This window comes from Alligator mississippiensis, chromosome 7 (assembly GCF_030867095.1).
Source record: "Alligator mississippiensis isolate rAllMis1 chromosome 7, rAllMis1, whole genome shotgun sequence".
NCBI classification, from domain to species: domain Eukaryota; kingdom Metazoa; phylum Chordata; order Crocodylia; family Alligatoridae; genus Alligator; species Alligator mississippiensis.
In genome coordinates, this window is record NC_081830.1 from 85,578,422 (window position 1) to 85,590,557 (window position 12,136).

Genomic DNA, 12,136 nt, shown 5'->3' on the forward strand with positions numbered 1-12,136 from the left:
TACTTCTTATCTTTGGTTTGTGTTTCCTTGGTTGTCTATGCTTCTACTGTACCGTGTTCCAAGCCACTGCTGGATGTACTTCTCTACCCACTCACTCCTACCCAGCATGCACCAAATCCCCAAAGTGATCTTGAAAACAAGCCAATAAACACACCCAGTGCAGAAAGCTGAAGAGCTCAGGACCATTCTTTGGCACCTACACTGTCTCAGTTCCCAGGCTCTCGGACACACTGAGGAGGAGCGAGTGGGCAGGGCATGTCATAGTGCAGTCCCTAGGCATGGCACCAAGGTGGGGCAGGTGCTCCGACTGCTTCTCAGACAATAGCGTGTGCTTTGAAGGCTTATTCCCTGTGGCACAGCCCTACTTTGGATGGTCACTGAGTAGATACTCCTGTAGTCCCATACTTCCTTACTTTTCTTTTCTCTATACTGCCTAACACAAATAAATAAACAATAAACTCCTACTCTTCTCCAGACATCTTACTTGAGCAGCTGATGCAAATGCCTGCTCCAATATTTGTGTTACTGGGCAAGCATCTGTGCCAAATGAAAGCCTGCCAAGAACAACAGTTTGCTAATGGGGTGGAGAGCAGCATTTACACCCGTGGTTAGGGCAGGACAGTCATCAAATGCTGCACGAGAGGCTAAACATTACAGCAATCTCATACTGTAGTAAGCTGTGGGAAAAGGTCAAGATCTTTTTTGAACCCAAAACATACGTTAATGTCTGAAAAATAAAATTGAATTTCCCTGCATATATAGCCTAAAAATCACTACTCTTCCTAGACACATGCCCTTTAGCACTGGCTTAAGTGTAGTATTGTCTACATCTTCCTTCTAATCTCCTCTCTGCTGCTTTGTTAGCTGAATCCCCACTAGACTACCCCACAGGGAGAGACGGATAATAATCTGCTTCAAGGTGACAATTATAAGTGAAAATGCACTGATCAACAAGCAATCCATAGATCTAGTTTCTGTCAATCCTAAACTCATAAGGCTGGAAGAATTTTCCTAAACCGTGTCAAAACAGGACATTTTGAATTCAGATCAACTTACCAAGAGCCAAATCCCATAGGTCTCCTGTCATAATCAGGCAAATCCGGAGCTGTCTTACATGCTTCTATGTTCAGGTATTTAAATATGTGGATTTTTCCTTTTATACATATCTACAAAAGAGAATCTGTAAGTTTCAAAAGACTGAACAGTAATTAGCAGTTGCCACTAATAAATCAGCAAGCTCAACTGTCAATAAATAAACCTTTCATCTATTCTTCTAACCTTTCTCCCATTTTAGATAAACCTGCATATTGAAGACCAAACATAATAAAATCAACTGGAAGCCATTCTGCAAGAACAACTGGGGCCCCTTCTGTGAGCTGGCTGAGGATGCTTTGTCATGTGAACAATGAGGTACATACATTTGTACGGAGTAAAACTTACACCGCTTGGCACTAAAGCAGAAGTGACCAAACCCTGCCCGAGTTAGAATGGCAAAGGCAGGTTGCCAAAAGTCAAGCTCACATGTCAATCACGTGAAGCTGATTACAGCTATCTTCATTTTTAATATAGACGCTGGGTCCATGGAAACTACACGTCTTGGCTTGTGCCACTGATCTGCCACAGAGAGAAAGGAGGCCACGGTATGACCTGCAGGTCCCATAGGAAAGCTTAAGTCAGCCATTGACCACACTGCCTTCAGCCCACAGGGTGCATTCTGGGCAGTCTATTGTAAAGTGAATGACAATGCATCTAGTTTTAGGTTCCCAGGTCAAAGAGTGGCACAGATATTGCTAGTTCCCCACAGGCATCCTCTCCCACAAAGCTTATTTTGACCTAGAGTTACTTGCTTATATCAATTCTACAATGAGGATTTCATTCAAAAGCTAAAGGAAGTCCTGCCATAAACACATCTGATACCACTAGTTTGACAAACAAGGAAAAAGGGAGGTGAGGAGAATTTGTTCCATGGATTAGATCCTAAATACAGCTCACCTGTGCAGGGGGTGACTGTAGAGGGTTGTTATCTAGTGTAATTGTCTGAAGATGCCTGAGGTTCCGGTAACAAACAGGGATTGTGGTTATTTTATTGCAGGAAAAATCTAACCGAATCAAAGGCAGTTCTGCAAGCTCTGGTAAAAGAAAATAAAACAGCTTTAAAGCAACAAGAAAGCATAAATTTTCATGCCTGAATTCATAAGTCAAGTAATAATGGAGTTTACTACTTGCTCTAAAACCAAAAAATCCCCGCACACCTTTAACACAAGAACCTAAATGCCAAAAATCTAGCTGTTACACGTGGCCACCTTTCATTTGTTCATCTTACCTTCAGGTAACCGCAGCAAATGATTTCTTCTAACATTCAGGTCCCGCAAGGATTCCAGATTGCCAATCTGGGGAGGTATCATCTGTATTTCGTTACAGCTCACATCCTGAAATGCAAGACGACTGGATGAGCTATTGTTTTGATATGGTCACTCTGCCCCTTTAAAAAATCCCAACACCAATCCCTGCCCCTTTGTTAAGTGAGAGACAGCTCTATTTTAATTATACACTTAGAAAAGATAAGCAATAATATCACACCTAAGATTCTCAAAATGCTTTGCTAACATTAATTTAGTCTCATTGCTGAGATGTAGGCAAGTATTATACCCGTTTTACAGAACTGGAAATGGGGATGCACAATAAAGAAGCAGTATTTTGGTGTCCCAGCTAGATAACCGTAATACCAGGAGCAGAATCCAGGAAATCTGACACTAAATGATACAGGCTTTGGACAAATTATACAGAAAAACTGGAAGTAAATAACAGCTCCAGGTATATTAAATCGGCCAAATAGTATTTTACTATACACTTCAATTATTCCTCTAAAGTCTTCCCATTTCCAAAGAGATGACAGCTAACTCTGAGAGTTCATTTGCAGGGACTGACTACTTTGCATGGACTTTTAAAATCTTCAAGACTTCGAGGCACTTTCACAAATGACAATACACAAACCAAATAAAATGCAAAGTGAACTGCCAGTACAGAAGTCAACCCCCACAAAAGTAATACTCATGGAAATTAAAAGTAGCCCTTGCCCCACATGTCAAAATACAAAACAAGAACAACTTCCCCACCTTCCTCCCCTGAAAAAAAACCCCAGACCCCGTATGTTCTCTGCATGACCCAAAATGTATAAATCTATTTTCCTGAAGTGGGGGAAAAAAGGGTTTCTTTAAAAATGTATTGGGGGGCGGGAGGGGGGAGGAAGTGTGCTCAGCCCAGGTTCCCTCAAAGATGCCCTGACACCAGCCACACTCTCAAATCAGGGAGGCTTAAAGTATTTTTGTCGCAAATAGCATCATTTATATCAGCCACTGCCATATACAGAGAGAACCTGGGACATCAGGCTCCAGTTAGTACAGGTCTGTCTACTCTAATTCAGGACAGAAGCAGGAAGCCAGAGCCAGCAAAGGGAATGCTATTCTGGACTGGGCAATGTCTGGCTAATAAGCAGGTCTGGCAGCACTGAATTTGCTAGAAATAAGTTCCAGACTCTTACTTCAGGTTATTCTAGAACCACAATATCCAAATTGTTCCCAATCTTTAATGCATTTATTCTCATACAAGCATGTTTATGTGAGCTATGGCATTGCTATGAAGCCCCATTTCACAGCTGGAGAAGTGAGGCCCTACATGACTTCATGGAATCATAGAAAAATGAGGGTTGGAAGGGACCTCAGGAGGTCGCATCTAGTCCAACCCCCTGCTCAAAGAGGGACCAGCCCCAACTACATCATCCCAGCTAAAGTTGTCTAGCCAGGTCTCAAACGCCTCCAAGGATGGAGATTCCACCACCTCTCTGGGTAACCTGTTTCAATGTTTTCATAGATTTCACAGACGTTAGGGCTAGAAGGGACCGCTCAAGATCATCAGGTCCAGCCTCCTAGTGAGAAAATTCTTCCTAATATTCTTCCTAACTGCCCTTGCTGCAACTTGAGCCCATTGTTCCTTGTTCTGTCATCTGCCCCCACTGAGACCAGTCCAGCTCCATCCTCTTTGCAACCCCCCTGCAGGGAGCTGAAGGCTGCTATTCAATCCCCCTCGGTCTTCTCTTCTCCAGACTAAATAAGCCCAGTTCCCTCAGTCTTTCCTCACAAGTCATGTCCCCTGGCCCCACAACCATTTTCACTCTCTCCAACTTGTCAACATCCTTTCTGAAGTGGGGGGCCCACAACGGGACACAGGACTCCAGATGTGGCCTCCCCAGTGCTGGGTAGAGGGGAAGAATTACTTCCCTTGACCTGCTGGCAATGCTCCTACCAATGCAGCCCAGGATGCCGTTAGTCTTCTTGGCAACAAGGGCACACTGCTGGCTCCTGCCCAGCTTCTTGTCCCCTGTCACCCTCAGGTCCTTATTTGCAGATCTGCTGCCCAGCCAGCGAGCCCCCTTGAAGTCACAAAGGAAGTCACACGGGAAGTCCATGATAGAACAAAGACTTCACGTGGGCCAACATCCTATTGGTTGTATTCTTTAGTTGAAAAGCATTATCTATTATCTGAAAGAAGCTGAAACCTGCTAGAGCAAATGGTTTGCAAATTATAGCCCAAGCTGCAACCCCTAAAAATGAAGTGTATACTCACAAGCTCTGTTAAGTGTCTAAGCTGTCCAATTTCTTCAGGCAGTGAGACCAGTTTATTATTACTTGCTATCAAAACTTTCAATGGTAGACTACACAAGTGTACTGGCAAGGTGGAGAGCTGGTTTCGACTTTTTGGTAGGAAGACAAAAGAAAGCAGTTAGCATTCAGGAAAAGACCAGTTACCAACTTTAACACAACAAAAAGAAATACCCAAACCGCAAACTCAGTTATGACAGCACACAAGTGCATCAATTCTCTTTCTGCACATGATTATAGGTAACCTGGTACCCTGCAGTTTTGTCCACATCTCACTCTAACTCTTCATTTTCCCAATGTCTGTGTAGACAGAAGCTCTGAGTCTGCTACTCAACTCTTTGGAACTCCTGAGAATGGGAGACAGGACATTTTTGTAGCAGGATTTGAGACTAACTACTTTTAGGCACGGTGCACATACTTTTTATAGCTAACCCAGGTTGCTTTTTTTTAATTGTGTGTCTGTATGCAGGCAGTGTAAGCAGAATTAGCTTTTACTTGCTCGAGCAGGAGTGTTAAGTGCGTGTTATAAGTAATTCATTTGTAATGGAGTCCAAGCTGAGAAATTTTTTTTTAATGGATTTAAAAATTTCACAATTCACTGTTTGACATTTCAGGTTTTTATTACTACAGAAGCATGGTCATATGATGGGACTCTGACCTCAGTGAACAAATCACATGGGATGAAGCCAATTAACAAGAGAGAAAGTTTCTGTTTACAAATACATCAGAGCAATGTGAAATGAGCTGCACGTTACAGAGAACGTTAATGGCACTTTAACTGAGGTTTGGATCAGCTATAAAAACAATGTTTGACAAAACATGGCATTGTTTTTTCAGCATCTGAAGTCTAGATTTTCCACTGTAAAATTCTATTCCTGTGCAGCGGAGGAATCAATGCCAGCTAGCAACATGGTATAATAATTTGAAATGCACCTGCTAGAGATCACAGCAATAGGAAATCCGCCTCTGACTCATATCCTATTCCTACAATACACACCATAAAACAAAAAAGGAACATAAGCAAAATTAAACTGGCAAAGGGGTAATGCTTGATACAAAGTGTGTGCTGGGTTTTTTTACCAGTATCAGCAGCTGCTTGTGACTGAGGGCTCTGCATACTTAAAATATTGTTTCTAACACAGACTATTACATCCAGTTGAAGTGCAACAAGAAGGTACAACACTGCTACATGCACATCAGACAATTAAGCAGATGTAGACAAATGCATTCAAGATTTATCCAAAAACCTCTGAAAAGTCCATAATATAGTGTGTTTAAATGGGAATTCCCTAAACATCACCAAAAAGTTGCAAGTTGTGCAGAGATGCATTTCTTTCCTGACCATCTCTTTTTAGAGTTGGTAGATATCTACAATTTACACAAAGACTAGTAGACTATTTTATGATAAGACTCCACAGAGCTTGAGTTAAGCCGAGTTGTGTGACCTTTATCATTTATTACTTTCTTGTCTTGCACCTCAATCCATTGCTAATCATCTCTTACCCTAATTTAGAGAGTCGAGGAGCAACTTCCTTAATCTAGGCAGTGAGGTCTTGCTTTTCAAGGCATTTAGAAAGGAAACTCCAAAGAATAAGTGAAATTTATCAGACCAGATGATGCATCAGATTAAAAAAAATCTTAATGCACATTTCATATTTGTCATTAATATGCAAGGTGCATCCACCTAAAGCCCAAGGCAAATGGGCAAACAACATTCACACCATGCAGGAGTAATTAGTCCATACTGAAGTTCAAATTGAATCAACTGTTGACATTGTGCAAGTGGTGGCTTTACTTTTAGCTTACTTTAACTTGAAAAAATACTGGTCATTGACTTTCTTCATTAAACTAAATAGTTTCAGTTACACATCTTACCCATGTGCAATTTCCATTAAAAAGAAACAGACAATTATTCTTTCACTGTACTGAAGGCTGAACTGAAATTATTTCTGAATTCTACAGATTTTCAGAGAGTAAATATCCCTGCCCACTTTAATATATAACTTACTCAAAACCCCAAGAAACTGTTTGCTTCTCTCAGACTTACAAATTAAATTACTGGCTGCTTCTCTTGTTCTCTATTCTCTCACATACAAAAAGAGATTGTCCAGCTATATCTTGGACAGATTTATACAGTTTACTTCCTCTGACTTCAGCAATGTGTCTCATACGCCAAATAGCACTTGAACAAAGAAATTTTGACCAATTTGTGCAATTGCCAGTTGTCTCCTCAGTGTCAGTCTGTGACCTTCTAGTTTCAAGTCAGTCTCTTAAAACAGTATTTCTTAGTATCATTAGTCCAATTCCTTACAGCTTAAGACAAGCAAGTATGAAAGTCTTTCCCTTGTGTTAACAGTTATATTGTAAAAGTCTCTGCATACTAAAAACTGCTTGAGACATTCATTTTGTGAAGCTAGACAGACCCAAAGATGACAGTTTTCTTAACTCAGATTCCCTTTCCCTAATCAGACTTATTTTAACTGACCTTTTCTTTGAAATATTATTTAAAGTCCAAACAGGACCACCAGGATTTTGAAACAAACTATGTACCTAATGTTGCTTGCTTGGAAGGAGCGATTAAATTGACGTACCCAGATACTTAAGTGAAACTTTGACAGTATTTATCTACATGGCTTTACCACGGAATCTGCTAAATTTATTCAGTGGCAGGATCCACTCCCTTCAAGCAACAGTCCATGCCATGTTATTTCCATGACCTGTTCCTCCTCATGTGAGCCTGACCCTTTGGTTACTGTAGAAGTTTGCAGGCACAAGGAGAAGCAAGGGTTTCATAATAAATTAAATGAATACATACAAGTCTCAAAAGATCTTGAAAAACCTAGCCAGGGGTCATTTTTCCTACTTTATTTAAGCTAACACCCTGCAAAACACTTTAAGACTCTTTAGCAATTTCCTACTGCTACCAATTAAGGAGCCAGGATGCTCTGTTAAAAATCTACAAGTGCCCTGGAACTATCACAGGTCATAATTTTAAATTAAGTACAATTATTAAATAAATTCAGGTGCAAAGACAACCCAATGGCTCTAGTTAAACAGACATGGCTCATTTAAAAAAAAAAAAAAAAAAGAAAGACTCCTGAACACAGGTTTAATTTATCCAAACACCCAAAATTACTACAACTATCAGATTAAAGGAAGATTCCGATTTTTCTTTAGTTTATTTACATGGAGCACTTTGCATACCATTTCAAAAAACAACAATTTTCCTTGCATAATCAGGTTGTTCTCGTTGCATGGGTCTTACACACAGCAAATAAAAAACCATGCAAGACAGAGATGCAAATGTTTATAAGCACTAATGCTTATCATAGTAAATGTACACTTATTTATTATCATTGTGATTTCTTATAACAGTAAATATTCTTGCACCTTTATAGCACATCTCATCTCAGCATTTCAAAGCACTTTATGAAAATTACTGATTCAGGGTAGATATCATCAGTTTACAGATGGGGAAAATGAGGGACCAAAGTGAAATGACTTGCTTAGGATCACACAAATGACTTTGCATCAGGGGCAGCAACAGGATCTCTCGAGTCCCAGATGATGGCTTTGTCAGTAAAGTCATCTTTCCCCATTTGTTACTTTTAACATGCAGAAACCCAAGAAATCTCATTTACAGGGTAATAAGAGAATATAAAGAACAAAAAGAATCAATAAATCTTTTCCGATCATAGACCTGGGCAGGGACAGGAAGAATCAAAGGAAGAGAAAGAAGAAAGATTCCAGATTTGTTAATCAGAACAAACAGGCAATTTATATTTCCTGTGCCATCAGATCTGTAAAACTGAACAGATGGAACCTGTTTGAACTCATAAAGGAGGAATGCTGACTGCATAGAAAATAAGACTGCAGGCAGTGTGCAGCAATCCCAAAGTGCCAAAAGTTAAAATTATTATTGGCTGGTGTCTCTTGATCAAGGTAAATGAAAAAGAATGGTCCAGGCTGGTGGATTAGATAATCCACATTATCATAGGGGACAGGTTATACATTGTGTTTGCGTCATCTACTAAAGTCGCAAAAGTTTGTGTAAATGTAGACTGCTGATACGAAATCAAGTTTTCAAGGTGATGGTTACCTGATATTTAGAAACGTCAAGGACTGCAGATTCAATATGGCCTCGGGGATGTAACGAATGCAGTTCTGGTAAAAATTAAGGCTCTCCAGGGAAACAAAGTGACAAACTTCAGCTGGAAGCTCGGAGAGTCTGTTCCGTGACAAATCTGAGGAAAAAAGTAAAGAGAAATGTTCACCAAACAGCCTGAGTGTGACTGCATGGGGCAAGGCTTGTGCTTCCACAAGCAGACATTGCCTTGCACACTGGAGGGACAAGTGGTTGGAAACGTTATTTCCCCATTAGGGTTCCCATTCTACAACAGAAGCAAACCCAGACCTTTTTAAGTTTTACATGCAAAATCAGAGCATGAGCACATACGGTTTAACCCAACTTCAAAGAACCAGCTGCCTAGTGGTTAGGGAAATCGCCAGGGACATGGGAGATTGTGCTTGGAGCCCTGTCTTGCTCTGTTCAGACCAGGGAGTTGATTCTGGATCTGTCATATCCCAAGGGAGTGCTCTAAGCCCCATGCTACGGTCTCTTCTGGAATGGGTCTCAATCTCTCCCGTTGGAGTTGTTCTACTTTGTAAGTAATTGAACATTCACTGGACCAAAAATAAAGAGTAACTGTTCAATGCCAGGCACCTAGGATGTGGAAGATAGATTCCAGTCCCTGGTCCAATTAATAACACATTACAGGGGAAAGTCCAAACAATGGAGCTTGGAAAAAAAACCCTCCAAAGCTGTGGATAGCTTGGTGGTTTGGACAATCACCAAGTTAAAGTCCTGGTCTGGATTAGGCCAACCAAAGGCTCCAACCAATACTGCCCATATTCTAGGGAAACATCCTAGCCACTGGGCTACTACTGCCCTAGAGTTGGGTGCCCCCAAGAAACCTCTCTTAATTAACATTTTGTTAAAATTGATGCACAATTTTTGGTTTTGACTAGTCAAGGACTCCGCCTTCCCAGGCCAACAACCATGCTCTAATTGTGAACTGTAAATGTATAAAATAGTAATGGTCACCAGCATCGTGCCTTTGCACTGTGTTCTTTCAGCTGTCAAGTGACATAACTTTAGTTTTTGTTTTTGAGAAGAGCAAGGAAAAGCTTGTGCTCATAAAGGCCAAAGGACAATTCCCATAACACGCGTCTGCTGCAGCAGCTTCCTCACACACCCTCATTCTCCGTGCTAACCCAGAGGTACATCTACCACTATGGGCCAGAGAGGTTGTTTCACGTGGGTACTCATTTCCTTCTGAGTGACTGTCAGTTTAACAAACTGCATGATGTTTTACCTCTTCAACGGCAAACATCCACAATAGCCAAGTCAAACTATATAATCAACCTGAATTATTATTGTACGATTGAAAACAAAAATCAAAAAAAATCAACCACTATTTTTTTTCATTCTTAATGACAAGATGTGACTACTATAGAGTCAACATATGCAACAGCTATAAGAAGAAATGCAAGACTTAGAAGAAGAGCTGAACAGTTGTAATTTCTTCATCCACTTGGGATCAACAATTTCCATCTTTATCCTTCAATGTACCCGTTCAAATGACCCTGTCCTCAGAAGGCTGGCAAATCAAACAGACCTTGCATTGTGCCTTCCAGGTCCCTTTAAACCCGGGAAGGAAACTTTTAAAAGTAAAGGTCTTCTGACTGATAATGTGCTACTACCAGCTTTTTTCCTGGATGAGGAAAGAGATTGTTAAGATTGAGTACCTGAGCTTATCTCACCTTCACCTAAAAAAAACAGGTGGCTTTCAACATAGGTAGGACCCAAACATATTAGGGGCTATAAGCCTAATTCAACATTTAGAATGGTGCTGAGGAAAAACAGAAGCTAGTGCAGATGATGGCGCAAAGAAGTAAAGCTCTTTTTGAAAAAAGAACTGGTACTTAAGTGGTTCAACTGCAAAGAATGGCTGTCAGGTTTAAGCTAACAAAGTGCATTAAGGAATCTGATCCTGAGGTATGATTACTACTACCCTTAGCCAGGGACGCTACCAGCCTTTGTCAGATTGGTTGGAGGAGGTACAGACGCAGGCACTTCTGTTACCTGGATTCCCCAAACACAACTGGGAACCATAAACACCCGCAAGATGTGGGACTAAGGGCAGAATGACTCTAATCAAAGGGAATAAACTAAACATTGTTCTTGCTTGCAGTTGCTTCCCAGAGACTCTAGCAAAACCTCAGTTTAAACTGGGTTGTATTTGATTTTTGATAAATCAACAGTTTTCAAAGGACATCTCTGACCACCTCTAATTGCAGGTATTAAGAATGCAAACTAATAATGGTCTGGACTAACCACACTCTTCATGAGCAGGAACTGTTCAAGAATTCAGAAATGCTAGTGAAGGCAAAATACCTCTTCTAACATAGCCCTAGCATGCAATTTTAAAGTCTTTATCCCATTGCACCTAAACTGGGCACAAGACCTCTCCCAGTGTTGTTCCAGTCATTTCCTCTCCCAAACCTTTTGGTTATTTATTCCCACAATTTGCTTGATTCTCATTAGTCACCTTCTAAAACCCACCAAGAAAACCGAATCATAATTTGGGAGATGCATAATGAGAGATCCAATTAAGTTACTACATCAAGGCACCTAATGAAATAATTGTAATTATTAAAAGTTAGCATATGCTAAAACACAATGGCACCGCAACTGTCACAACACGTTAACAGACTCCACCACATTCTCTTTAAAAAACTAGGTGACTGCGGTATTGATGCCTACACAGTCAGATGGGTGGCAAATTGGCTCAATGGTCGCACCCAGACAGTGGTGGTGGACGGGTCGTTTTCGACCTGGAGGGATGTGGGCAGTGGAGTCCTCCCCCAGGGCTCAGTTCTGGGCCCTGGGCTATTCAACATCTTTATCAGCGGTTTGGAGGTGGGTGTGGAAAGCACGCTGTCCAAATTCGCTGACGACACCAAGTTGTAGGGTGAGGTGGGCACGCTGGAGGGGAGGGACCGAATCCAGCTAGATCTAGACAGGTTACAGAGGTGGGCGGATGAAAATAGGATAGAGTTCAACACAGACAAGTGCAAGGTGCTGCATCTAGGGAGAAGGAACCTGCAACATACCTACAGGCTGGGGAACTCCCTTTTTGTCAACACGGTGGCAGAAAGGGATCTTGGAGTCATTGTTGACTCCAGGATGAACATGAGCTGCCAATGTGAGGAAGGGGTCAGCAAGGCTAACCACACCTTGTCATGCATCTAGATGTATCATGAGCGGGTCCAGGGAGGTGATCCAGCCCCTCTATGCAACATTGGTCAGGCCACAGGTGGAGTACTGCCTCCAGTTCTAGGTGCCGCGCTTCAAGAGGGATGTGGCTAGCACTGAGAGAGTCCAGAGGAGGGCCACTCATGGTCAAGGGGTGGTG

At 41.4% G+C, this 12,136-nt stretch overlaps 1 protein-coding gene across 10 annotated transcripts in view; it reads right to left on the reverse strand.

The window, feature by feature from the left end:
- Window positions 1-12,136, reverse strand: part of LRCH3 (leucine rich repeats and calponin homology domain containing 3) — a 98,451-nt gene that overhangs the window by 47,309 nt on the left and 39,006 nt on the right. For all 10 annotated transcript variants that reach the window (XM_059731247.1, XM_059731246.1, XM_059731240.1 and 7 more), the window contains exons 2-6: window positions 8,758-8,902; window positions 4,624-4,750; window positions 2,324-2,429; window positions 1,993-2,129; window positions 1,057-1,166 (exon numbers count right to left, since the gene is read on the reverse strand). In XM_059731247.1, coding sequence (XP_059587230.1) covers window positions 1,057-1,166; window positions 1,993-2,129; window positions 2,324-2,429; window positions 4,624-4,750; window positions 8,758-8,902 — 625 coding nt within the window. The remainder of the gene's footprint in view (window positions 1-1,056; window positions 1,167-1,992; window positions 2,130-2,323; window positions 2,430-4,623; window positions 4,751-8,757; window positions 8,903-12,136) is intronic.